The 26495-nt window shown below is 44.2% G+C and overlaps 2 protein-coding genes and 1 long non-coding RNA gene across 5 annotated transcripts in view; 1 reads left to right on the top strand and 2 right to left on the bottom strand.

The window, feature by feature from the left end:
* CYRIB (CYFIP related Rac1 interactor B) overlaps positions 1-10693 on the bottom strand; it is a 96857-nt gene extending 86164 nt beyond the window's left edge. Inside the window, exon 1 of the mRNA XM_083865972.1 lies at positions 10644-10693. The gene's annotated coding sequence lies outside the window, so the exon portion shown is untranslated. The remainder of the gene's footprint in view (positions 1-10643) is intronic.
* Positions 4919-6554, top strand: LOC310919426. Its single transcript, XR_014591826.1, has 3 exons — positions 4919-4996; positions 5258-5315; positions 6519-6554. It is a non-coding gene; the product is annotated as an uncharacterized lncRNA (long non-coding RNA).
* Positions 10694-16106: 5413 nt separating the features above from the next.
* The window catches only part of ASAP1 (ArfGAP with SH3 domain, ankyrin repeat and PH domain 1), a 145658-nt gene continuing 135269 nt past the window's right edge, over positions 16107-26495 (bottom strand). For all 3 annotated transcript variants that reach the window (XM_083865935.1, XM_083865936.1, XM_083865937.1), the window contains 3 exons: positions 24781-25283; positions 20926-21048; positions 16107-18970 (listed from right to left, as the gene is read on the bottom strand). In XM_083865935.1, coding sequence (XP_083722061.1) covers positions 18896-18970; positions 20926-21048; positions 24781-25283 — 701 coding nt within the window. In that variant the 3' untranslated portion in view covers positions 16107-18895. The remainder of the gene's footprint in view (positions 18971-20925; positions 21049-24780; positions 25284-26495) is intronic.

Genomic DNA, 26495 nt, shown 5'->3' with positions numbered 1-26495 from the left:
GAAGCCTTACAAACCCACACTTGCAATATTTCAGGCCTTGGAGAAGATAAAGGAGTAAAGAAGGATTTGTTTTCATACTTAGAGGCCAGTTCTGGGAGTCCTGGGACCCTTGAACTGCCACATGCTGCACATCCAGCTTTTGGGCAGGTCTGCTAGGAGAAAGAGGAGACAAATGCTGAGCATTACAACCACAAACCACAGCTGTTGATGGGAATTGGCAAGAGACCAGGGAATGCTGGGAAGCATGGATGGCCTGCAGCAGAAGGTAGGGCTGAGCAGGGCTCTCTGACACTTGAAGCTTTTCTGTTCATCTCCTGGTGCTTTTCCATCCTGGCATCTGGTTTCCGTGACAGCGCGAGGGAGGGACGCTGTGGTGCAATTGTATGGTATGTTCTCCTGGGCTCTGCTGGCACTTCCCTGGGTAAACATGCCTCGCCTCAGGCTCAGCTTCTCCGGGCCCCTGCCTTCAGAGTATTTGCTGCAGTGCTGCAGTTTGCCAATAGATCAGCCCAGTTGTCTCTGTATTTCATTTGAGGAAGAGGGGGTCGAGACTTGCCAACTGTCCTGCTGCTCCCTCAGGACAGAGCCATGCTGAGGGCAGAGACAAAGCTCTGTCCATCAGCAGAGCTACCAGCAGGACAGCATGTGATGGGGCTCACAGCTCTGTGCTCCAGTGCAGGAACTGGGGGAGCTGGAGCCAGGCTTTGTGCCACGAGACCTTGGATGTACCCCGGTGCTCTGATTTCCTTGCACCCTTTTGAGTGGAAGCTTTTTGGGGCTCTCTTATGCTGCATGTCTAAACTGTGCCCAAATTTAGGCATGGGCTTCTGAGTAATGCAGTAATATAAGTTGCAAAGAGCATGCAAGTTTTAATGCCTGAAAAAGGAGGAGGGGATAAAAAAAAAAAAAAAAAAAAAAAAAGTTTCTGTAATGGGATCTGATGCTCACCCGTTTTTGTTACCAGCATGTGCAAATCTTGCTATTCCGGTCCATTATATTCAACAATCTTCTACTCAGTGGCAGGTGAAATGTCATACCTCGGGGTAAATTTTCACTGCAGTAGGCAGAGAATTTGTCCTTTAAACACCCTTAGTATTAATGGGACATTGATCCAGCCATTTAAACTGCAAGAGATACAAATGTCTCATGTGGGACCACTTTCAAATGTGTTGACATTTTGATTCACAAAATAAGATACTTTTAGAAACAAATGAAAATTCATTTCATTCTAGATTTGAGGTCAGCTGGATACTGGAAGAGAAATGTGCAATGAATGTTTAGTATGCTCATCAGCTATCTTTTAATCTCTGTACACTCAAGGGATAAAAATTACATCACAGAGAGGAAGGACAATTTCTAAAGTTCTCTCTAATAACTAGTGTATCTTCTCATGGGGCTGGAACCTAAATTCACCTACTGCACTTGCAATATTAGTGTCTAGGGCAAAAGGAAGCTCTGGGACAAGGGACCAGATTTCTGTGACCTCTGAAAAATATGTCTTTCACACAATTGGATATGCTTTCATCTCTGAAGAGTTCTGATCCTGCTGAGATCCACTGGGGAAATTGTCAGTTTTCTACTGATGTCAGTGAAATTCGCAGTCGTGTTGGAGCCCAACAAAATAGTGCAGTAAAGAAAAGAAAACAAAGTAAAAACATACCAAGAGGCGGTAGCTTAATTTGTTCCCAGTCCAATGCTTTGCCTGCTCTTCCAGCTCAGAAACTGTTCAGCACACTATGAGAAAGATGATCTAAACAAATACTTAGAACATACCCACAACTGCCTGACAGATAGTGAGTAGGTCAAACCTTAAGGGAACACAGCAAAGCCTGAATGTTGGTCTGGGCTCCATCCTGCAGAAGAGAGTAAAGCAGATATGGAGCAACTTTGGAAAAAGACCAGCTTGGCAAGTTGGTGGGTCTTAGCTGGGTGTGAACTAGCACCACCTGCCCATGGACCAAGGCTTGGAGGGCACTGCCATGGCTGCAGGCAGGGCACTGGGGGCAGAAACATGGCTCACCCCCCTCCTGGCTCCCTGTACCTGAGCAGGTGGTGCAGCTCTCAGGAGAGGAGAGTGAAAGGGGATGTGCTGAACCCCAGCAGGCAGGGCCAGCAGGGGCTGGCTCTGCTTTCCCCCAGAAGCAAGGACACCTCTAACTGCCCCCCAAAGCTCCCCCAGCAGTAGGGCTGACGAGAGGCATGCTGGACACGTGGGCAGTAATGTGCATGGGGGGTGTGCTGTTATTCCACAGGGGATTTCACAGGAAGCCCACGGCTCCTCTCGAGTGGACACGAGCATCCCCTGTTGCAGAAACCCCAGCTGGTGAATGTCACCTGACGGGAAACATGAGGACTCAGATCATCTCATGCATGAGGAACTAGGGGAGGAGAACAAACACAGGGGAAGTTCCTCACCAAAGTCCCCCTGCAGAACAGCCTCTGCTCTTCCCCTTCCCCAGCAGGGCTGGTGCAGACGGGGCTGCAGTTCTGGGAGCCACTGTCCAGGGGAAATTACACCAATTTGGGCACTGACTGAGAACACAACTTCCCTCGCAGACACTTGTACAGCAGTGCCCAACAGAGCTAAGAGGAAGAGGAAAAGCCCAGACACTGTACAACATGCAAATAACTGTGTTCAGCTCCATGAAAACTACCCAGGAACAGCTCCAAACGCATGCAGCACTGGGCAATGTGCTGATAGGGCATGATCTGTTTGGTGGCCTTGGGTCAGATAGTCCTTTCCAAGGGCTCTGGATTAGTGCTCCAGCCTGCCAGTGGGCTCAGCAGGCACTCAAGTTTATCAGGATCAGTCCTTTCCTACGTGCTCACTTGAACATAGTATTGTCCTTCTGGGCCCCTGCTTTCCTTTCTTGCTTCCTCAAACTGACTGGCGTCTGCAGAGGGAAGAATTTACTGCTCCTGTGCCAGCTATGTGATCTCCTGGGAGCCCTCTGCAGAAGTGCATGGGGTAGCACAGTCACCACACAGGTGGCCTTTTCCCACAAACCAAGAATCCTGAGCACATCCACCAAGTGCTTCTCAAATCAGGTAGTTTATTTTTTTAAGCAAAAGATGACAGAACAAACAAAACCTCAACAAGTTTAAAAGACCAGTTTTCTTGGTATGAACAGCAGATGCAGCCCTGGGTGCATTTATACCTCAGTGCATAAATGTATTTTAGAGGTGGTGTGATTCATGTTATGTCCAGGCATGGAGGGGGAAGGGGGATAGCAGCAGACCTAGAAAGGGTGCAAGTGGACCTAAAGCAGGTTTTGCTCATAAATGCAATTGTAGTAACACCAGTAACCAGGATGTATCAGCTGTGAATCCTCAGCACAAGAAGTCTTGGTATAAGATTTGCAACTTGGAGGCACTCCTAAAACCATCTCCTTTCAAGGCAGTAATCCTGGGAAAGAAATGTGGTCCCAGTCCTCAAATAGAGATGGGAGTGGCTTCTTCATTCACATTTGATGGATTTCTGTAGGCCATTGCCAGTGATATCTGTGATACTCAGAGTGCACTTACAAGAGAACACTAACATGTACAGTAAATATTTCTTAATGCTTTAACATAAGCAGGTTGCCTGACAGACCCACTAAAGCACAGGAGATGGTATTTGGTCATCAGTGAGTCCTTCAGTGAGGGTTAGGATTCACAGGCAGGAGAACCTGCTCTCCTCAGTTCTGGGACTGACAGAAGAGTCCTGGGAATTGGGCTCCTATTTTTGCCTATGCGTTTTGTTGACTGATCCAGACCAACCACCATGGAAGCCCAAGTCATCCCTAGAGCTTGCAGACCACAGAGATACTCCCCATGTCACTCTGGCACTGAGTGTCCACTCTGGCACTGAGTTAGTGGAACATAAATCATCCATCATGTAAGTGCCCTGGTGCCAGCACCTGTCCACTGCCAGGAGCACACTGCTGGATGAGGCCTGCAGAGACAGTCTCCAGTTGTCCCTCCATGGGATAGTTCAGAGGGGGCACAACCCAGGGAAAACCAGCCAAGTCCAGGTCTTCTGTAGCTTTTCCCATTTGGGGATGGGCCCTGCCCCTTGCCTGAAGCAGCCTGGGCACCTCACAAGTCTCCAGTACAACCCCTGCCAGAGGTTTCTGGGCAGCAACGTGCCTGACGCAGTCCAGCCCTCCCTGGTTTTGCACCCTGCATGCTCTGGTTGGGAGAACGGTGCAAGGAGTGTGAATCCAGCCCTGCCACCCAGGGTGAAGCTCTGCAGCCACCCCTGGCCATTGACAGCCAAACCAGAGCCCTCTCTGGTGCTGTAACAGGAGGAGGTCACCAGTTTAACTGTGCTGGAGCAACGCCAGCCCTTTGAGTAAACTTTTCAAAGCTGCACTAAGGCATTGTTTAATTTTGATTTCCAAGTGACCTCTGATTCCTCTGGATATGCTAGGGGTGGAAGAACATTCACTCCCAGGAGTTTGACTTTGGCAGTGGGCACAGGGCCTAGCACGGCAGTTCCCAGGGAAGGGGGGAGAGGTGAAGGCTCTTGCTGTTCTCCCTCCCTCAAACACATCACCCCACCAGTCTGCTGCACACTTTAACTTGCACCAATAAACCTGTTTGCATGGGTCATGCTGCGAATGGAAACGACGCCAGGATGTGAGATGAAAAATAGTCTGCAAAGAGCCAAACCACCCGAGAATTATTCTAGTGAGGTGAATAATTCAGCAACTGGTTTTTACTGCAGCTCTGTTAACAGAAACACAATTACAGAAGAGGAAAGTAAACCACAGCTGGGAAGAGGAAACAAGTGTCTTGGGGGCTCCGATCTCACCGAGGAAATGGTGGGTGGATCTTGGCCCCAGCATGGGACTCAGGCCACATCCAGGGCTCTGACAACAAGGGACCTCAGCCCGATGAATCCAAAGATGCACTCACAGCAGCTGAGCAAAGAAATGAAAGGAGTGTGGTAAAAATGCTCTGGCTGTTGCTAACACTTCACAGTGCTGAAAGTAGCACTGAGTATTGGCACAAGGTTAGTGGTATCTGCACAGCTTTCTGCTGACTGGTGACTGAGCCCTGCGGGGAAGTGAAGCTGCAAGGACAGGAGTGGGACAAGGCGAAGGAAGTGTGAGCTGCAAACCTCTGCTTGCCTTGCTCAGCATCAGATGAATGTTAATCCTCTGCCGGTTTGCACAGCCACAGACAGGCCTGTTCCTACTAATTTTAGCCCTTACCTAATTTAAAACTACAGACATGTTATTTTCATCGTGGTATTTTTTCCTCTTTTTAACAGGTTGTAAGCTGCCAGATGCACTCTGCGTGGTTAAGAAATTGGTGCTGTCCAAGGGGAGGTGAGAAGCCTTTTGTTAAAAATAAAAGACAGACAGAATGAAATTGCACATTAAAACTTGGAGCTATCACAAGTGCCACCTCAGCTGCCAGTGCATTGCCTCTGGCCTGGCTGCACTGTGGTCTGGAGATGCACCTTCTCCAAACCTCAGAGGTCCCAGCTCAGCATGCCTGGCTGTCTCCCAGCTGTGCACACACAGTGGTTGTGCTGTGCCCCATCATGAGCACAACATAAAACCACCTGCACTCTCTACCTTCACTCCCTCCACCCACTCACCCACCTTGCTTACACGCCTTTGGTCCCACTGCCCAAAAATACAGCTGCACCCAGACCTCCTCTCCCTGCCACTGCCTTTCCCCTGACATGGGCAAGAACCTTCTGGTCCCTCTGCTCCTCCCCTCACACCTGGATCTGTCACCCACCTCCCGCAGAGGTGAACAGCAGATGAAGTGCTGAGCCTGCCCGCAGTGGGAGGCAACCCTGCGCTAGAAATGGGTGTGAAAAAGTGGTGAAATGAGGAAACATTTGTGAGAGGAAGTGAGTGGGTGGAGGGAAAAGCCTGGAGTGAACAAAAATCAACAAATAACACATTGAAACTTGAGCTCTGAGCGCTCAGGGTGGGTAACAGCACACTGAAATACAAAAAAAACCAGAACACACAAATTACTACCAGAATGCAAGTATTCTATGCTAACATACACCTAATGTATGCTAGGGAACACAGTACTGAAAATAAAGAGGGGGCTCAAAATAAAGAAGATGTCTTAAGATCGAATGCACAGCAGCACAAGTAGCTCCAGTGAGGGTGAGAAAAGGAGGCAGCAGACCATGCACATTCATCTTACTAGATCCAGGTTACTGGATCTCAAAGTCCAAATGCATTGATGGGCTCACTAACCAGACATGGATTTTAGCAGTTGTTAACAGACTGCATATCCCTGTAAATTTTAATTTAGTACTTTCAAGTAAAGCATTGAAGGATAATATTTAAAAAAACCCAAAAAACAAAACCCAAACCCCCCAGTTATTTCTAGAACAATCAAAATGGAAGCCCAGCTCTGTTGTTTCTGATACAGCAGTAGTTCCTTAGTAAAGATTTTTCCCTGACAGATGTAGCAGTGCAGGGACCTGGGAGTACAGTTCCCAGTTTTTCAGCCTATTACATGTGCATTCCTGACCTGTAAACCTTTCCTTCCCTCTCCAGCCTCGCAGAGCAAGATTGACAGTGCTGTGTTTTCAGCAACACACCAAAAAAGACCTTGTTTTCTCACCTTAAAGGACAACAAACTTGGCCTAAAGGGGCTGTACCAGAAGCCAGCCATTTCTGCCCTCTGAGAATCAGCCCACGCAACCACAGCTCCCACTGGTGAGAAGTTATTCAGACAAGTCCCTCCTCTAACCACTCACCCCGTGAGATGGTTTCATCCAAGCTGCTGCCATGGTCGTGGGGAACGAACAACAGGCAGGTAAATAGCAATTATGGCAGGCACAGAAAACTGCCCAGTTTTGGTCGCATCTCATTCCTCCCCACACGTTTCAAACCAGCCTGTTCCACAGGAGTTTTCAGAAGAGCCTCCCTTCCATACACAGCAAGACTGCCCATACCACTTCAATTTTAAAAGAATAAAAAACTGACCTGAGAGTTGTCTGTATATTGTCCCCAGATTTGTCAGTGGAGGAGCCCAAATGCTCTCCCTGGGCATGACACGGCTCCCTCTGGGGCGGCAGCGAGCGAGCGCTCTTGGAGAGCCGGCAGTGCCTCCGTGCCACGGGTTACAGTGATTGCTCCTGACAGGTTCTTCATGGCATCACAACAAATTAGGTCACAGATTAGATTTTCATAGCAAGGATTACAACTTGTGTCTACATCTTTTTCTTAGATAGAGAGGGTTGTGGCCAGGAGGTTTGACCTCAAGAGCGGGAACGAGGCAGATGCTTGGGATTGGGGGGGGGTGGTCCTATTTCTGGTTGTGACAAAGACTATCCTAGTGAAACTCAGATAAAATTCCTAGTTTTTTGCTGTAGTCAGAAGACTTGGCATTTTTTCCCTTTCTATATAGCAAGCCTTTGAGAAATGAGTTTGTCCCGTACATACCCTGGGGTAGATCTTACGGCATTGTGGCAAAACAGACAGCAAACCCAGCTCTAGAAAGAAATTTTAGAAAAAATGAATTTTTATGATAGAATATGCAGCTTCCACCACCTGAAAAACTGCTGGGAATGGAAACCAAAGCTACATATTACACTTATCCCACCTACTACCACAAGGTCACACATACATTCAGTTTGAACATCTCTAGTGCAGAAAGACCTCAAAGGAATAAATTCATGTGTGCAGTATTTGTTTTAAAATATACCCAGCAAGGACAGTAATAGAACTCAAGCAAAAAAAAAAAAAAAAAGAAAAAAAATCCAATCTATATCAAGCTCCACACAGAGCAGCACAGAACAAAGGTTTCCAACAGCTGAGTGACTGCAGACACTGTGCAAAGTGCTTCCTACCCACTGTGAGATACAGCCCTGCTGCAGATTTGAAAACCTGCTCCAGCAACTGTGTTCCAGCAGACTGTCAGGGCTGTGTTCTGCTCCCAGCCACCTCCCTCGGAGCTGCTGCAGGGAAGAGAAGGCTCCTGGGAGCCAGAGAGCTGGATTCAGCTCCCAGTGGAACGGTGCAGGTCTGAATGGGGACAGTGATTCAGCTGATAAGCAGGCTCACAGCCATGGTAAGCACTAAAGGAAAACCTAAACCAGACGATCAGGAAGACAGGTCTTGGACTGAACTAACCTCAGAGACAAGTCTTTCCAAGTCAGGGTAGAGAGAGGACAGTGCAGGAATGACCTTCAGCATACAGAAACAGTCTTGATACCACAGTGGAATTACCTTTGTGCTTGGGTAGCTCAGAGAGCTCCAGCGGCTCTCTACAGAGCCTCTGGAGCATGTACTTACTCAACCAGAGCAGGTCTGCTTTTACCTGCTGGCACACCAACCTCTAGTCCCTAATCAAGCCCCTGAGGCTGTCTGCAGCCAGAGGACACAGCCTGTCTTCCTGTTCCCAGGGCAGCAAGAGGAGCACATGACGCTATGCCTGTGCCCTGTCTGCAGGTTCAGACAGGCTGGTGCTCAGCACGCTCCCCTTGGCCCCACAGCAGCCCAGCTGCCAGCACTGCTGGCCTGAATCATCACTGCTTGTGCCTCCAGCCCTGAAACAATCTCACACGTCACTTCAGCAGTTTTTCACAGGAAATAGGCTTTTACTTTCAAAATACTCTGGGCCTTGTTCCCCTCCAACAAGCACAGGAAGTATCTCAAATACCAGTCTTTATTTTTGTGAGCCACTGTGTACCCTCTGATGCCTTTGAGTACAAAGAAATAAATAGTAGTTGAGAGTGGCTGTGCCCTTCCCCGCTCAGAGGCAGAATTGATGTTTTTTAACTCCCCTCAGTGCATCAGCCTCTCCCAGTGCTCTTGCTGGGCACACTCAGATTTAGAGGCGTGGAATGAGGCCTAATAATTTTTTCCTCCAGCCTGAGCTGTGCTGTGCTGATTATTGAAAATCCATCGCACACGCTCCTTGCTGAACAGTCTGAACTATTGATCCCAGTTAGAGAAAAGGATGCTCTGGACTTTATTGGAATTGCCTTTAAAAGTCCTGTTGGTACAACTGTTCTACTGGATGCTGAACACTTCTTGAGCACTGCCTCAGACCTCCTCAGAAGCTCCTTCCTGCCAGGGGCTCCTGTGGAGGGAACCACATCACCGACCCTGGGAAAGCAAGCAGTGACAACCATCAGAGAATGCACTAATGACGGAGCACCTCTGGCCTGAGCAGTGCTCCCAGAGAGCAAGAGCAGGCAGCAGGTAGGGATTGCTGCCTGCAACAGCAGCTGGAGAGCATACTGCTGCCTGGACAGGCACAGGCTCCTGATCCCTCCCTGAGCAGGGAACCCAGGAGGAGCCATGCAGCCAAATGCTGCCTCTTTCTAAGGCAAGATGACCCTGAGCAGCACCAAGCACTGAAATGACCCAGGGTGTCTGTGTGCACCTGAGAGGGTCCTTCAGAGCACATATAGGCACCAGGAGCACACCCACCTCCCCACAGCATCAGTTCTGGCCTCCTCAACATTGAACAGGCAGCAGCCATTGCCAACCTCGTTTTCAGTTAAGCTCTGAAACAAAGAGGACATTAAACTTCCACCAAAATCCCACATCTCTTCAAAGCAGTTCTCAGTTTGGGATGCAGATGTGGGGTTTTCTCTGTTTAAATGAAATAAAAGGGCCTTTCTACTGTTTTAATCACATATCTAACAAAACACTGAATAAGCATCATCTTCACAGCCTTTTGGGTCTTAAAGAATGTATGCATTTTTATGTATATTAAAAATGGTTATTAGGGATTAGAGTTCGTTTTTAAATGGCAAAAGGGTAACTCCTGCTCCAAACCATAGAGCCAGGTAATCCTCCCTGTTCAGGGGCTGCTCTGAGCTATTCTGTTTCAGCAGTAACCCTTTTGAAACGCTACAGCTTGCTCAAGAGAGGGGCAGTTTTCACACAGAGTCACGATCACAACCACACCAGAGCTCCTGCCCGGATGAGGAAGTACCAGACACCCCAAAGCAGAAGTGCTCACCCTCTCACCAGCCACTCCAGCACATTTCTGCCTGCTGAGCTGAACTTTTAGCTACAACATTTGCATAAACGAGGACGACTAATAAATAAGTCTTGGGCCTGGCACCCGGCATCTGTACAGAAAGCCTCCATCTCACACGGTCACTGCTGCTCCAGCCCAGGACCACAAGCAGCACCCCATGGCACACAGGACCCATCCATGGCTTCCCCCGGGGGCCGGCTGCTGCTCGCCTTCAATCCGGCGGTGACTGGGGATGCTGTGGGTTGGTGTGCCGGCTGTCACACCGCTGGCTGACCCAGGGCACACGGGACCTTCCGTGCCCGGCCTGTCACCCCCCACCCCGCAGACGGGCAGATCCGCCTGGTCCCTCCTGACCCGGGCGGCCCCGCAGTCCCGGTGCCCTGGGGGGAGCAGAGCTCGGCCAGAGCTGCCCACGGTCGCCCCTGTGCTCTCTCGGCGGCCCCACGGAGCGCCCGGCGCCGCCCGGGCAGCGCTGAGCATCCTCTGCGGGGGCTGCGCCTTCCCGCCCGGGGACGGGGACGGGGACAGCGCGGCGGGGGCTGCCCGTACACACATACACATACCCCGGCTGCTCCCCGGCCCCTCTCCGCCCCGCGCTCACCCCACGGCTCCGCTCGGGCTCCTCCCGGCCCCTCAGGCGATCCCCGTGTCCCCTCGGAGACGCTTAGGGCAGCCCTTACCTGGGCACGGGGCGCAGCCTCGTCCCTCCGCTGCCGGCGGCGTCACGGCCGCAGGTTGTGGCTGCGGGCGGCGGTGCCGCATCGATATAAAAGGAAGCGGCGCGGGGGGAGGGAGAGGCGGCCCCGGCACCTTCGCCGCGCCCGGCTCCGAGCCCCAGGCCCCCCACAGCTCCCAGCCCCGGGCCCCCCACCGGGTCCCTCCCCGCCGCCCCCGAGCAGCGGCTGCGGCTCCCCCGGGCAGCCCCCGGGGCAGCGGCGCTCCAGGGGTGCTCACCCCGCCGGGTCGGGGGGAAAGGATGGATGGGGCGCGGGTCGGAGCCTTGGCATCGGCCCCCACATCCATCCCGGGGGAATGGGGAGACCCTCCGTGAGGAGCCAGGTATGGGCGAGCGCGCAGGAAGCGCACACAGCACAGCAGAGCTCGGGCGAGGCTCTGCAGCCATGGGAAGAAGGGAGCAGCCACATGCCAGAGCACCTTGCAGGCTTCAAATGTGTGCAACAAACCCCAGCCATCTCCAGAGGCTCCTGGCTGCGGGCTCTGCTGGAGCTGCTCTGGCCCGAGCAGCACCCGGGGCTGCAGGGAAGGAGGGACATCCCGGGACGGGGCTGTTGGCAACTCCAAAAGCAGCTGTTGGTCCCTGCTTTGGCCAAGGCCTGGTTATCCAGCCTGGCAGCCAAACCACTGCAGTGAGACACTGTATACAAGACAAGCTTTGGAGGATCAAAGAAAGAACTCATCAAGGCCTAATTTCTCCTTCAAGCCGCAAAAGCTTCTTCCATCTCTAGAAGTACACTCAAGAGTCCAGAGCACTTGTGACATCTCTGAGGCACCTTGTTCTGTTTCTTCTTCATCTTCTCCATTCTGTTGACAACTGATGACATCCTGGTCACAGGAGGAGTGAGGGTCCCCCCAGGACACGGCCTGTCCATCTGCTCCTCAGGAAGCTCTCCCTCCCTCCAGCAACAGATGCTGTTGTCCTCCTGCACCATCAATCCCATTCAGGAAGGGACAGGGATTAGGTGTGGGTAACAAGTCTTAAAGTAATTTCTCTAAATGGCATTTTGCTTTCCAGCTTTACTGTCAGTTGCTGTTGGGGGCTGTGATGCTTCAGTTCACTCTGCAGCCCCCAAGGACCAGGCCTTGCCACCGTGGCTACAAGTCCCATCTTTTGCCCAAAGCAGATGGAGACGTGGGCAGCAGTGAGGCTGGGGTGCAGAGAAGTCCTGTAGGTACTGGGACCCCTATGCACAAATACTTCATTTGGTGCCTTTTTTTATACTCCACCAGGCAAGCAGCTGAAGCTGTGGGTCACTACAGAGATGTAGGTGCCTGCTCTACAGAGGGAAGCAATGACCCCTGGCAGTCCCCATCTAAATAAACAGTACCATGGGTTCCATTTGGCATAAAAAACCATTTAGATGGAACTGCCATGGGCAAATGAGAGGAAAAAAATCCTGCTCTCAAGGATTTTAAAGTAAAGAAGTTTTTTCCACCTCCAATTTTTTTGTTTTGTTGTTGTTTTTTGATATATTGGTTTTTTCCTCCCCTCTCAAATGTCTCTACATCCCAGCAGGGAAAGGGTCATAGAAGGAGCTTTTCTGCTGGACCCAGCAGCAGCTCATCCAGAGAGACCTGGCCGGGAACTTAAGTGCCAGGTTAAAGGATGTTCTGTCCCTAAGCAAGGTCATTCTTCCAGATCTGCTCCAAGGAGGAAGTGGGGGTGCCAGAACCACATCTAAGGGTGCACCTGGGTCCTGTGTGAGGCTGCAGCCAGAGTGCTCTGGCAGGGCAGCAGCACCTCATTGCTTACAGCCAAAGGTGGAGGAACAAGCCCTGCTACTCCTTCTCAGGGCCCAGCAATCACAGCAGCTACTTGCATAATGCTGACCAGATGGTCTTACTGCCCTGCTGCCCTCCCACCCCAAGTTCTGCTTGCTAAGGTATTGCTGCTTCTCCTGGACAAGGGACCTTCACCTTACTAAAGACTGCATTACCTTGACCTCTCAGGTAAGTATCTGCAGCACTCACAGGACAGCTGCTGACTCCTTATGTTGATCTTGACATCAACAATGGAGTCATTTATATTCTTTCAGAGGTGTCCAAGCTGTGGTATGTGATGGCCTCCATCCCCTGCTCTTCCCATGTCTCTACCATGTAGCATATAAAGCTCAGATTTATTTCTATACTCTGCAAAAGTCTTAGAACTCCCTGTCTTCCAGCATCACTTGGTGTCAGTTCACTTCAGATAAAGATGTTTCCTGCCGTCCAGATGTCCAGCTTCTCTTTTAAGCAGCTCTGTGCATCCTGTCAAAGCAGGTTTAGCCTTTCTTCTGTTTCTTTCTGCAGAGTTTGGCCCAGTTCGTGTAGGGAGGACAGAGACTGAGAAGTATCCTGGATCACAAATCTGCCCTTCATCCCCACTCTTCTATCTACAGAGGCCAGAACTACTGCAGTGGTCCTGAAATTGCTCCATAAGGCTTTTTTCCCAGTTCCTGGGTGGGTTTCCACACAATAAAATTTTCTCAGCTGAAAGGAGAGCATGTGGCTGGCTGCAGCTCACTTGCTGCTCAGCTGCCTGGGGCTCCTGCTTTCCTGCCTACAGTTGTTAAAGTAGGGCTACAGCTCTGAATTCAAACCCTACAGTGAATAAAGGGAAGGCCTTTGGATATGTAGATCTGGAACCATGGATGGGAATAGATCCCAAACAGACAAGTGATTACAGGTAGTAGAACCTTTACTTATTTGAAAAGAAAAGAAAAAAAAAAAAAAAAAAAAAAAAAAAAAAAAAAAAAAAGTCTGCTTTGTCTTTGAGGTGTCTAAAGCAGCAAGTGGCTGCTGGTGTCAGGTCATTAAGGAAATCTGCCGACTCCAACAGAAAACCACAATAAACCCCTGCTTAATCACCAAACAGCTGCTGTCCTTTTTTGTGCATTCAGCTTAAGGTGCCTTGTCTTTCCTTCAGTCTGAAGTTCAGAACATTTCAGTCCTTTCTGATACCTAAATTTTTGAATTTTTTTTAAGGACTATGATCCCCAGATCAGAGGGACTGTTGACACCTACGGTAGGGATGGGAGAGCAAGGAGAGATAAAAAACATTACTTTACTAAAATTGGTTTAAGAGCAACTTAAGCTTCTAAGTTTGCACACAGAGGCAGTAAGTTATTCCTGGAGGAAAAGACTGGGGAAATTAATTAGTTATCAAAAAACAAAGCCTAGTGCTACTGTTTTGAAGTGAACAAAGTTAAAGACAAGAATGAACCTCTAATACAGCCATTCTAGAGCAGTTTGACTGCTCAGGGTTGATTCATCCACTCAATGGGACTGCAAGAGAAGAATCAGATTCATAATTTCTGGTGGTAACTGAGACAAAATTATCTTCAAGCCTTGGAGAGAAAAAAAAAAAAAAAAAAAAAAAAAAAAAAAAAAAAAAAAAAAAAGACATGGAAATGGACATAGTCCTACACAGCTTTACAGCTTTTCAGAGAACAACACAACAAAAAGTACAAGGAGAAGGGATTTTTCTGAACAGACACTACAAGAACTCAGGTCAAACTTGTAGGAATGACATTAATAGAGTCAACACTGGATTTAGTTCCAGGTAAGCTTAAACCTTGTTCAAAAACATTCTTTAGGTGGTGCAGAAAATGACCGATGAGCTTCCCCTCCGCTCTGACAGCCTAACAGATGTGACAGCTGTCACAAACTTTCCTCCCCGCCCCCAGCATTACAAAAGGGCTGGAGCAGACATCCGCCTTGCTGCAGCCGGGAGGATCTGTTCTGTAATTTACAGAGGAACAAGGCAGAGCCTGTACCATGACACACTATCGTTTTTACTGTTCCCCGGCAGCAGCTGACCAGAACCAGCCAAGACGTGCAGGTTTTGTGCCCGCTGCAGCTTGGGGGGGTGGGGGTGTCAGCTAAGCACGAGTTGACAAACAGCACTTAGCTTATCTCGAGAAGAAACCTGAGCACTCCTTCAGCAGATGACAGAGCTGTAAATCTTGTTATGTATAGCCCTAAAAGAATCATTAAGACGACTTAGAATAGTTAGTTTGTATTAGATAAGAAAAATGTTGTCTTGCAGCTATGCAGAGGAAATCATCTTACAGTTGTGTGTGCATTTTTCATCCACCCGAAAAGCCTCCAGCTGTTTCAGAAGGGCTGAAGAATCCAATAAAAGCATCCCTGAGAGCCTTAAACTCTTAAGGTGAGAAGCTCTCTGTAAGAATGGAAGGCCTGAAGCTGAACTTCACTTACTTATGGCTCCTCTGTCTAGTTCTGGTTTCATGGCACAGAAGGGTTCCCAGTCCAGGGTATGAAACTATGTAACAGTGGGAAAATAAAGCTGTTTTCTGTTGATACTCAGGTGAACTACCACAGGGAACTAGAGAGTTCTGGGGAGGGGAAGCATCTGAAAACAAATCAGATTTATATGGTTGAACTGTTTGTTTTCTGCTGTGCAGTAGGGAGCTACTTAAGAGTTTCATTCTTTGGTATTTAATATTTGCAGCACTTTCACTGGTATAGACTGCCAATTTTCTGTTTAACTATGAGCTTTCTGTTTGCCAGGAGAAGGGTAAGGAGACAAACTTTGAACAACAAGAGAGTTCTCTGGGCATGTATTTGTCTTGTTCTCTGCTGCTCCAAAAGTATATGAGATATCTACCTCAGTTTTGACTAAGGAAAAGAAATCAATACATGTCACTGAAGAACATGAAATACAAATAGGACAGAGAACTGAGGCTGTTGGGATCAATGTCTCTCTCAATGCTGTTACTTGAAATACTGCGACAGAGTAGAAATTGAGAAGGAGCATGATATTTAACCAGATTCTCCTGCCCCACATCCATATTTCCCCCCTCCAGCCCCCCCATGTTGAGTCTATGTAGATTTGAAAGCCCCAAACAAAGCAAGTAGGATGTTCTGTGACAGTGGTGACTACACCAGTGCCACAATGCAGGCTGAAGAAGCTCTCACCACAGCAGACTCCTGAGCCCTGTGCTGTGGCAGCCACTGTTCTTGATACAAACCAGATCTGATAGCTCCACATTCCAGCTTTTCCTCTGGCTAAGGAATGTTCTTGTTGCTTTCTAGCAATTTCAAGTGACTTGTTCATCTTGGAGTAGCTTTGACAGGAATAGGTCTCAAATGAGAAACATCCAAGAACTGAGTCAGGGACAGGGGAAAAAATAACCTCTGCAAGCTGGGTCAGGACTGAAATTCTAAGCAACAGTGTCACTCCATCTAGGAAAGATTAGTCCTGCTCTAGTTGGTGTGAGAGCTGCTGTCGGGCTGGGAGATCCTGCCCACAGACAGTTTGTGAATGGTTCCTTCAGCCCCAGGGGCGGCTGGGGAAACAACACAGAGGGGCTGGGAGCCCACAGAGCCTGCCAAGGCCAGAGAGAAAAGCAATGGAAACTCATGGACAAAACAAGTGGTTTGATGCTAACTTTAGTAAGTAAAGTTTTCCAGATAAAGGCAATTGCATCCATATTTAACAGCTGTTAAAGAGATACACATTTAATTGCATTATATAAGGAGTGCTTTATATTCAAGAGAAAACATTTCAAATGTCTTAGTTCTACCTGTTTGGAATCCAGACTCTCTCCCTAGAAGATATTCCAGTTGACAAAAAGGGCCTCGTTCAGATATCTGGGATCAACTGAATACATTTATTTAAAAGCAATTTTAAATATTAAAAAAGTAGAAATTAACACATACAGTACTCAAAAACTGTCACATTAAATACATGTGAATAGACATGTGTACTGATGTTTTACCTTAACATTCAATGAGAAGTCAAGATTTTAACTAGTGGCATGACCAGATCTGATTTCTGTACACGTTGATGTACTATGTAATAAAAAAATAAATAGCAACTGTTGTTCAACAGTAAATAAGACATCATCTGCAAAGCAAACTTCCCCCTCTGGGGGCACCTTCCCCTGCCCCTCCCCCCAACCCTTTATCAGCTAATTTTCCATAAAGATTTAGACTTTCCAAATACTATGTCATATACAAAATTGCAGACAGTGGCTCATTGAGTTCAAATATAATACTGTACTTAAACTCAATCAATATCATACATTTTCAGATTTCTTATGACCCACAATAAGCCAGAATAAACAGAACTATTGTTCCTTATGGAACTCATTTAATTTTATAAAATGCATATGTATACTATTTTAAAGAGCGTAGAAAAGAATAGACATTTGACTCTACATAATTTTACATGCCTAGGTTTTCATTATATGATTTGCATTTATCAGTTTATTTCAAGATCACTTAAAAATACAATTGACCACAAAAGTGAATAGGTTTTGTTCTTTAATGCAACTTAAAACATTGTAGTAATGGATAAAATGGAATGCTAAATAAATGCTAAACCTGACTTCCTTTCCATAAAAACAGAATAAAGTCTGAAATACTGGAGCTGGTAATACTGAAAGATTAGATGCCAGCAGGCTTCGCTCACTCATTGCATATTTTTTTTTGGAATTCATTCTTTAAAAATAAATGATAAAACCATTAATAGTTGATAAATGTTTTGCATTTTTTTTTCATGTGGGATTTAGACAGATATTTGTTTCTAAATTAACCACAAACAGAATTAAATATTCACTGACTACAGTCTTGTAAAACTGTATTAGAAATGAAAGCCCTCAGAAAGTCTGAGATATGCTTTTATGAAATGAAAATCTTTCCATGCAGCCAAGACAATCTGCTTTGAAATAGCAGCACTAGGTACTGAAGCCAAAATAACATTTAAAGCAAGTAATACAAAACTACATATGAAAGTCATGGAACCCGCTACAGACAAACCATGGGAAAAAACACAACCTCGTGATGTTTCAAAAGATTAAAAATTATTGTTGAAAGTGACACAGGAAATGAAAGTTTCCAGTAATACATTGAAGTGTTTTCTGGCAATGCAACTTTATACCAACTTTCAAGAAACTTCAGGTCAAATGCAGCCTTCCAAAGATGTTCTTGGAAATGAGTTTTGTGACCGTTTGTCTGTCACTTCGTGCTTTGGGTTGCGACCATTACTGTCACAGTTTGGAGAACTCCATGAAAACCAGCCTTATCCTTGTGATCTGAGATCTATCATTACCAGCCTGATCAAATGCACAGGAGGTCATCTTAGCTTCCACTTTTTAGAGCATTAAAAATAATTTAAATTTATCCTTATATCACCACTTAAAAAATTTATTTTAGGTAACTAACTTTTAGCAAGGTTGAAGACAGAGGAAAAAAATCCACAAAATCATTTTTCAAAGAGCCAATTTAGCTATAAACAAATACTGTTGCAAGCTCACATTAACCTGAATAGCAATTAAGTTTAAAATGTTCTTTTCCTCAAATGTAGCTATATGACTACAGTACTACTTTTGTACAAAGGCAGGTTTCAAGTAAGCATCTAAATGCATGCACAATGTCAACAGTTAACATTTGCTAGAAGTCCTTGGTTACTAAGAATTCAGTGAAAGAAACCAGCAAATTTCACACATATCTACTAAAGAACAATATGACTAATTTTCATTAAAGTAAGTTTTCGAATGAAATAAATTTGTAACTTTTTATAGTGAGGTAATAATCACAGGGGAACTGCAATCACAGTTTGGCATAGGTCCACATAATATAATCATGAAATGCTGTATGCACACTGTAAAACATTACTGTTATCTGTAAAGTCAGTGAATATTTGTCTTCATAATTACACTTAACTGAGCACTATATTAAATAAATATCGAAGTGGGTTTCATAGCTGTAAACCACATACACTTATGAACTGCAGACCAATCTTTAAATTGTCCAAAACCATTCACTCCTTCTAACTTTCTGCTAATTGTATATTGAGAATACCAAGTTATCAGGAACAGTCATTTCTGTACAGTGACGTGGGTGACAGAGACCACCGATGTTGGGAAGCTGGCAGTCCACACGTGTGGGACAGCACGGACAGAGATGGAAGTGCTAAATGCCCAGGATGGCTTCAACAAACCCGGTAAGGCGTGCCAGGTTCCAAGGCTACCATAATACTGGCAAAGGCAGAATAACACGGTATATTTACAATACATATAATTCAACCTCATGAGGTGAAACTTAAATGAAATCTTAATTTGTAACAGCAGCTATATATACAGTTGTGCACAGGATTACAGGGAGGCAGCAGCGTTCGCTTTTGCTAAAAAGCCCGTCTTGCATGAAGAATGTGCAATGCTCAAGTTTAGGATTTGTTTTGTTTTGACTAGTCTGACAGAATGTGCACAAAGGACACTGGAAAGACCCCTTTCCTCTCTGGCTGTCCTTCGATGTGGCCAATCTGCAACACAGGAGAAGAAGGTACATATATACATATATATAGATAGATAGATGTGCATGTGTACACACAGACTTCACAGACTGCATTCATGCAAAAGCAGCAGAACTGCTCACAGAGCCTCAGCAGACCTTAGTCAACAACATTTGAATTCGTGTAAAGGAAAAAAATGAAACTGCACAAGCATATTATAAATAAGACAAATGAAGCCAATTAAATCTGAAAAGAATAAAACTACTTTTTTTTTTTTTTTTTTTTTTTTTTTTTTTTTTTTTTTTTAAGGGAAGCTTACATACATCACTGAATTTCAAGAATCTCACCAAAACAGAAGCCTGAGTTTCTTTTGTCTGATAGGCAGATTTTCAGTAACATCTCTGCAAACCACTTATCTTAGTTAAGTGAATAAATCCTGAACATCTCACTGAAGGGAATTGTCTGCTATATTTGTGAAGTTACTCATGATAATCTGCATGTTTCACTTAAGGTGATAAAAGCCCAGCTGTTTTCTCATTGAATTAGTATGATACCTAATGATTTAGGTGCATACTAGTGTTTACAGTGTTGTCTGATTAAGGGTCCTTCAGCTACATCTTCCTACATCTTTTGCATAATGATTACTTATAAAGAAATAGCTGATAGACTTATTCAAAAAGATTAAAAAAATAACGGAATATTTTATATGAACTTTCCATGTTTAAAATGCATAATTATAAACAACTGTTGAATAGCACTGGAGCAGCAGCCCTGACTGACCACGTAACCCTCTTCTCACCCTGCCACAGTGCTGCTCACTACATGGAGAATAATGGTGTACCTTCCTTCCTCTTCCACAAGCTTACAAAATGGGAAGGGGAAACGAACAGGGCTGGCCATTTCCTCTTGGAGAGCCAAAGTTCTGAAGCATATGAGTCAACAGCCCTTGTTTCCCTTCTCAGAAACACTCAGACTGGGGTGCTTCATGGAACTTGCTGGGCATGTCCCTAAGGGGCTTAAAAAGCCACTTCACAAAATAGATTCAGCAGGGAATGCAGCAGTAATCAGGGACTAGGCAATAGGAGCAACACAAACACTTTTCACTGGGCACTGCTCTTTTGATATCAGTTTTTTGGCTGAAAATCTTCCACACTTACATGATGAGTGAGAGGAAAACGTAGCTGGAAACAAAACAGCAAAGGTTGTGCTGCACTTAGATTAGGATATCACAGGCAGCATTGCAATAATAATTTGTTTCAGTCAGTCAAATGAAATCTGTCTCATTATCCCCAGTAATAATTCTCTGGCAGTGAAATATGATGTAGCAGGGCTTTAGGGACATGAGCTGGATTGTCAAGAAAGCCTTCCCATGGGGTTGAAATAACCCTGGTGTTAGCACTTGAACAATATGCAGTCCACAATAGGGGGAGTGTGGTATAAAACAGGGCCATGAGAGAGAAGAAAGGAAAGAAAATGTTATCTGCTGCCCCTCATTTAAGAGGAAAACCATCAGCTTATAGCATCAATTACAAACTATTCTTCAGATTTCCAGCAACCCCTGTAGGTATAACTTAACATTTTGGATGAACTGAAGATAATTTACACATCTCATTTTCATGGAGGGTGTAAGTTTGTTAAATGGAGTAAGAATCACCACTTCTTCATTTAATGAAAGGCTGTGTGCATTACAGAGAGAGACATGTGTTAATATGTTCTGTATAAGCCAGCAATAAAACTAAACCTGGTGGGGCTGGTTCTAATAGACTCTCCCTCCCAGATAAAAGGGTTTTCTCTTTAAACTTCTTAGAAGTTTAAGGGCTGGCTGTTAGCTCAGGCAAAAAGAAACCAAACAAAAAGCAAAACAAAAAGAAAACCCACCACCTACAATCAAAAATAAAGAGAAACCCTCCACATTTGGAAAAAAAGGCTTCCCTATAAAAGTCATAAAGAAGTTATGTGGAAGTGTAAAAGGGAAAGATACATACCCACCACTCTTGGTCCTCTTCACCAGTTACAATAATTACTTCTCCTTCAACAAATGTGAGTTCATCATCATTATCTGCCTGACAGTCATAAATGGTCTTCACTCGCCTAACTTTGTTTTTCCCCTAAAAACAGAATGAAGTTTGAGATGAAGGACATGGGAAACAGAAAAAATACGTATGATATGAATTTTGCCTTTTAGTTGTGTTTTATTTTACAAGAAAATGAAGGCTATCTATTACTTTCCCTGCAATTGGGAATATGGAAATCCAAAAACTCTGCTTCAACAAGGATATTAAAAAAAATAAAAAGTTACTGACACAGTTGGAGGTTTTTTTCCTTAAGATTCGGAACTCCCAGCAGAATGTAATGTGTAGTGCATAACATGTAGCCCTTTAAGAGGGCTTAAGTAACCTCTGCTTCTTCTGGTGAACAAAGTTTAAATAATGTCTTTACATTGTTCTAGTCTGCAAATACCTTCTTTCTCCTTTAATAAATACTTCATCAAAAAACCATGAACAGAAAATTAAATCCAGTCTCCTCTGAATGCTCCAAGAGAGGTAAGGACTGAGGAAAATGCTGCATTGAAATCCCAGTATTCCTTACAGTTTTGGTTTTGGATCTAGTGCAAAAACACAGTATTCTTTGATTTCAAATCTGCTTACAGGACTGGAAATTATTTTTTTAGAGATTTTTCCATCCAAATGTTAGCAATTTCTTACTAAAATTACCTTAATATCAGATGGCAGTACTATTTTCAGATGATAATTCACACTAGATATTCTCACAGCTCTACCATTCTGAGTCCAAGTATTTTCTAGGTCATACTTTGCTGCATACTGCTAATTCATATGAAAAAAGCCTCAGCCATGGACTCCTCCCCAGACATATGTTTCTTATGGCAGAGAAGATGACTTAAATGATTTCCAAATAGAGTAAGTAAGAAATATTCACAGCAAAACACTCTTGCTACTTTATATTCCTGTATTTTCATACCCACACCTCTTCAAAACCTACAGTTGCTTCTTTTAACAGAAGTAATCAGATAACAAGAATGCAAAATCCCAAGAAGAGCAGAAGGAGATGAGAAGCAGAAGGGCTATGAAGGGAAAAGTCAGCAGGTTTAGAGGAATTTGAGCCAAAACTAACTTCACAGAGGAAATTTCCTAGGGAGTCTTTTCTTTGCTGTTACCTACCCACTTGAAATTCCTCCATTTTTTGGAAAAAAAAAAAAAAAAAATCCCTGCAGCTCAACAGCAGAACAGACACACTGAAGAAAGCACTCACACCACTAAATTTAGGGTACAGAAAAATAACAATTACAGGGGATTTAAGGGAGAAAGCAGTTAACATAACATAAAATTAATAAAAAAGCCATACTCAAGACAAATGAAGTGAAATACTTGAAGATCATATAAGATCAAGGGTTCTTTTCTACAGCAAAGGTTTGCTGCAGTGAGAAGTCACTTCAAAGAATGCTTCCTCTTTTCTTAAAAATATATTAATGTAATTTAAACAAAATCTCATCCAGCACTAGGGACTGTAATTCAACAGGAATGGGTGCTTGGGGACAGTTCCAGCTTTCAACTCCAGAAAACCTTCACAAAGCAAGAGTGCTCTCTCCCAATCAATCCTCCAGTGATGAAGGGAAGCAACTACTTCTGCAAGGTAAAAACTGTCTTGTTCAATAAAAAAGAATAAAGAAATTTACATTCCTCTAAACTTAGAAAACTGTATGGAACTCGGCTTGTAAGAGCAGATGAGAAATGATGGGAATTACTCTGGTTCCATCAGATTTTAACATTTTATTCCTTTCACGGAAAGCAGCAAAAGAAGCATTCAAGCTCAAGGTGTATTTAATCATGGGAAGGTATAAAAAAGGATGGATATGTAGAGAGCACATGTTCCAGAACATATTTTGTTCACATTCCAGAACAGTTTGTGGCATTGATGTGTAAAGAAATGGAAGTAATTCCAGGAAATGTAATCTGGCACTAAAAAACAAATACCCACCACTGACTCCCTGTACCCAACAGTGCTTATTAACAAGAGATTTTATGCTTAAAACTGAACAGTAATGAGATGCTGTGATCATTAATAATCCAACCATGCTCTTATTTACATTTAACTTTTTTTTTCTTTGAAAATGAGTATTTTGTCTCCTTTATAGAAACCACCACACACAAAAGAATGCTTAAGTGCTCAGTGCTCTTTCAGGAGCGCTCAGTGCAAGTGTTGCTTCTCTAAAAATATCCTTTCAAATCCTTATAAATCATCAGCATTGGAATTTTTAGATTATATTTCTGAACAATTAATTTTCTAAAACTACCAATAAAAAACACCCTATGCTTCTCTCTTTAGTGGCTAAATAGTCGAGCCCAGTGGCTGCTGTCGTGAGTGTCACTGATCACTGGGATGAGGCATTTCACCAGCTTTGTGCAGAGGATACAGCCAGAGGATGAAAATGGAGGCAAAACACATTTCAGAGGAATTCTTGCACATTATCACTCAAGCAAAAAAGGTTGCACTGAACACAAAGAGATACAAGTGTGCATTCAAAGATGTACAAAAACCTGGCAATACATATTTAGATATAGATATCTATATATACTGGGAAGATATAGAATAGCTTTGATCACTGCACAACAGTGGAACTATTTAATTTACTGCACATGTGAAAATGGCTGAATTTAGAGAACAAAGAAGCTTTCCTCAGAATTCTTCTGTATACAGCAGGGTGACAGTTTAAAAAAAGCTAAAAGTAACCTAACTAAACAGGTAATCCATTATTTGCTTTCTTTTCTTCTTTAATAAAGTGAAAAGTAGCTGAGAATGACCAGCATCATTTGCCTGCTTATATTTAAAAGCACATAAGTAAACAAACACTTTTTGATCAGATCCCTGTAATACTTAAATTCCAGAATACTCAGGAAGCCCAAGCAACAACTCTGTTGTGCTGGGCTCAGACAGGAGCTTATAGGCAAGTCCATGGCAGAAGCCAAGCAGAGTGATGTCTCCACAGGGCTCTTCCTCAGACAAGCACAGGGCAGAAACTCACGTTCTGCTTTTGCTGTTTCACTAGAATGAAGTCTTATTTCCTTTTTACATAAGTGCTTTGCATGGCCAATCTGACAAACAAAGCCATCTCCCTTTTGATGTGTTCTTCATGATGAAAATCTCAAGAGAGTTCTGGAGTTTCACAGCTATCTAAATCTACATATGCATTAAGAATCCTCTGTTGGAAATTGTACTAGTTAGAAAGATGAACAGTAAGATAAATTCGGGGTTGGAATGAAGTTAAAGTTCCAGTTCTACTGCTACATACCATGCAGCAATGTCAATACATCTGAACCTACACCTCAACCATTAAGTACATCAACATTAAATACTCACAAGAGGGATATTTACTATTTTGTCGCAGTTGACTTGACTTTAAATTTTGCATCTACTGACAACAGGCGCTAGCATCCCTTCTTAAAGGCAAATACATAAATATTCTAGCAATCTAAGGCACACAGACCCATGACCAAAGGCAACAGAGAAGGCCATCAATTCATTCAGAGTTGTGATTGGCATAGATATAATAAATACATAAATCCTAATAAATCAAAATACACTGTCATGCTCCCAAGGTTATTGTTTTATGCTGCAAGTTTTTGTTTGAGCATGCAGGAGGGCCTTGAAAACCCCCAACATTTGCTGAAGTTTCCTTGGGGCACAAAAGGAGTCCCTCATTCCCTACCCCAGCCCATAGCTTCATGTTGCCTTGAGTGCATAGCTCAAGGGTAGCACAGAAAGTCCTACAATAACTTCAAAGCCTTCCATGGATACTTCCAAGGAGCTGGAGTAATACCTACCATATTTATTTTCCTGGGAAGTGGCACAGGGGTTTCTGGCAGGGTGTGTGTTATGTCATTAGACTCTTCAGATGCTTGCCTTTGGACGGTGTCTCTGGATTGTACGTTTGGAGAGAGATCTGTGGAGTGAGATTTTTGATTTGCCTCTGAGGGCTGGAGCTTCGATGCTGCTTCTCCACCTTGAGTTTTAGCCAACAACTCTCCCAGCTGAGGTTTTGGAGGAAGGTCCTTCATTTGTGGCTTGGGAGGTAAGTCTCCAAGCTGTGGTTTTGGTGGCAAGTCTCCCAGCTGAGGCTTTGGGGGTAGTTCTCCAGGCTTTGGGGGTAAATCTCCCACTTGAGGTTTCTGAGTTAATTCCAGAGGCAGAGGCTTTGGGGGCAAGTCTCCAGGCTGTGGTTTCTGTGGTATATCGATGGACAGTGAGGGCTTCTGAAACATTTCCATGTGCTGATGGGACTTATCTATTGAAAGATGATGACTGGTTTCTATTTTTCTTAGTGCCACTAAAACAGAAAAGCAAAAGAATGTTTTTCACAATCTTAATATTAAAGAAGGCATATATCAAAGCTGCAATTGTGTCAATGACCACACGGTCACTGGGCCCCATAACTGCCCATAAATCCTGCTAGTCTATGACAAAAGCAAGATAATACAACTTTACATAAACCTTGTTCACTGAGGTCTCATTTAATTGCTCCTCCTGGAGGCCAGCAGTGCTTATTCCAACAGCTATTAGATGTGAATTCATAGATTATTCACTTAAAATGAAATACAGTGATCACTTTTTGGACCTAACCCAAAAAGTATGAAATATAATAAAAGACTTTGCAAAATCACCTATAGACCAATTGGTATGACTGTAACAAAATTTCTTTTTAGTGACAATTTTTCACATATACAGTTGAGTCCCATACAAAAAAACCACCAGATTCTCAGGATTAGTACCTGTAAAATCTCTCAGAAGAGAGAGAGTGAGCACATATATAGATCTATGCACTGTATAGAACATAACAGGAATTCACATTAAAACTAAGAAAAAATGCATTATTGTATGTATTTACAATTTAGTAAAGATGAAAAGGTTTAAAATGTGTATTTTGCAGATTTGATGGAAGAAAATTGAAATTAGATTTCCAGACAGTGCTTTTTCTCAGTGTCATCTATTGATTTTACTGCTAAGCTCCCTAAGAAAACTCAACTGAAATCTACCTCATTTACAAAACCCCAACCCAGAACCTTCTAAATCAAATAACCCTAATGTTAAAACAGATGAAAGGGGACAAAAGAGAAAACATTTACATCCTGTGATGAAAGCAACACATTTTGACTAGAATGAACAATTTCCTATTGCATTCAGCACTGCTTTAGTATCATATTGTACCAGCCATAAAAGCGGCCTGACATTTGACTATGAAAGCAACAACACTCTTTTTGGATATCATCCACTTCAATAACATTTGTATGATACATTTATGGCTACGTATATTAAAAAAAACCCGCAAACTAACAACAAAAAAAATCCACAAAAACCCCACGAAAAACAAAACAAAAAAAAAACAACCCATAAACAACAACAACAAAAAACCCAAACCAAAAACCCAAACAAAAACAAAACCCCCCTCAAAAAACAACAAAGAAACCCCCCAAAAACCAACAAAAACAAAATTCCCCCAAAAAATCAAATCAAACAAACAAAAACAACGAGAGACCCCAAA

The sequence above is a fragment of the Zosterops lateralis genome (assembly GCF_965231275.1).
Source record: "Zosterops lateralis genome assembly, chromosome: 1".
NCBI classification, from domain to species: Eukaryota; Metazoa; Chordata; class Aves; order Passeriformes; family Zosteropidae; genus Zosterops; species Zosterops lateralis.
Note: the sequence above shows the minus strand (reverse complement) of the source record. Positions and strands in the feature narration are given on the sequence as shown.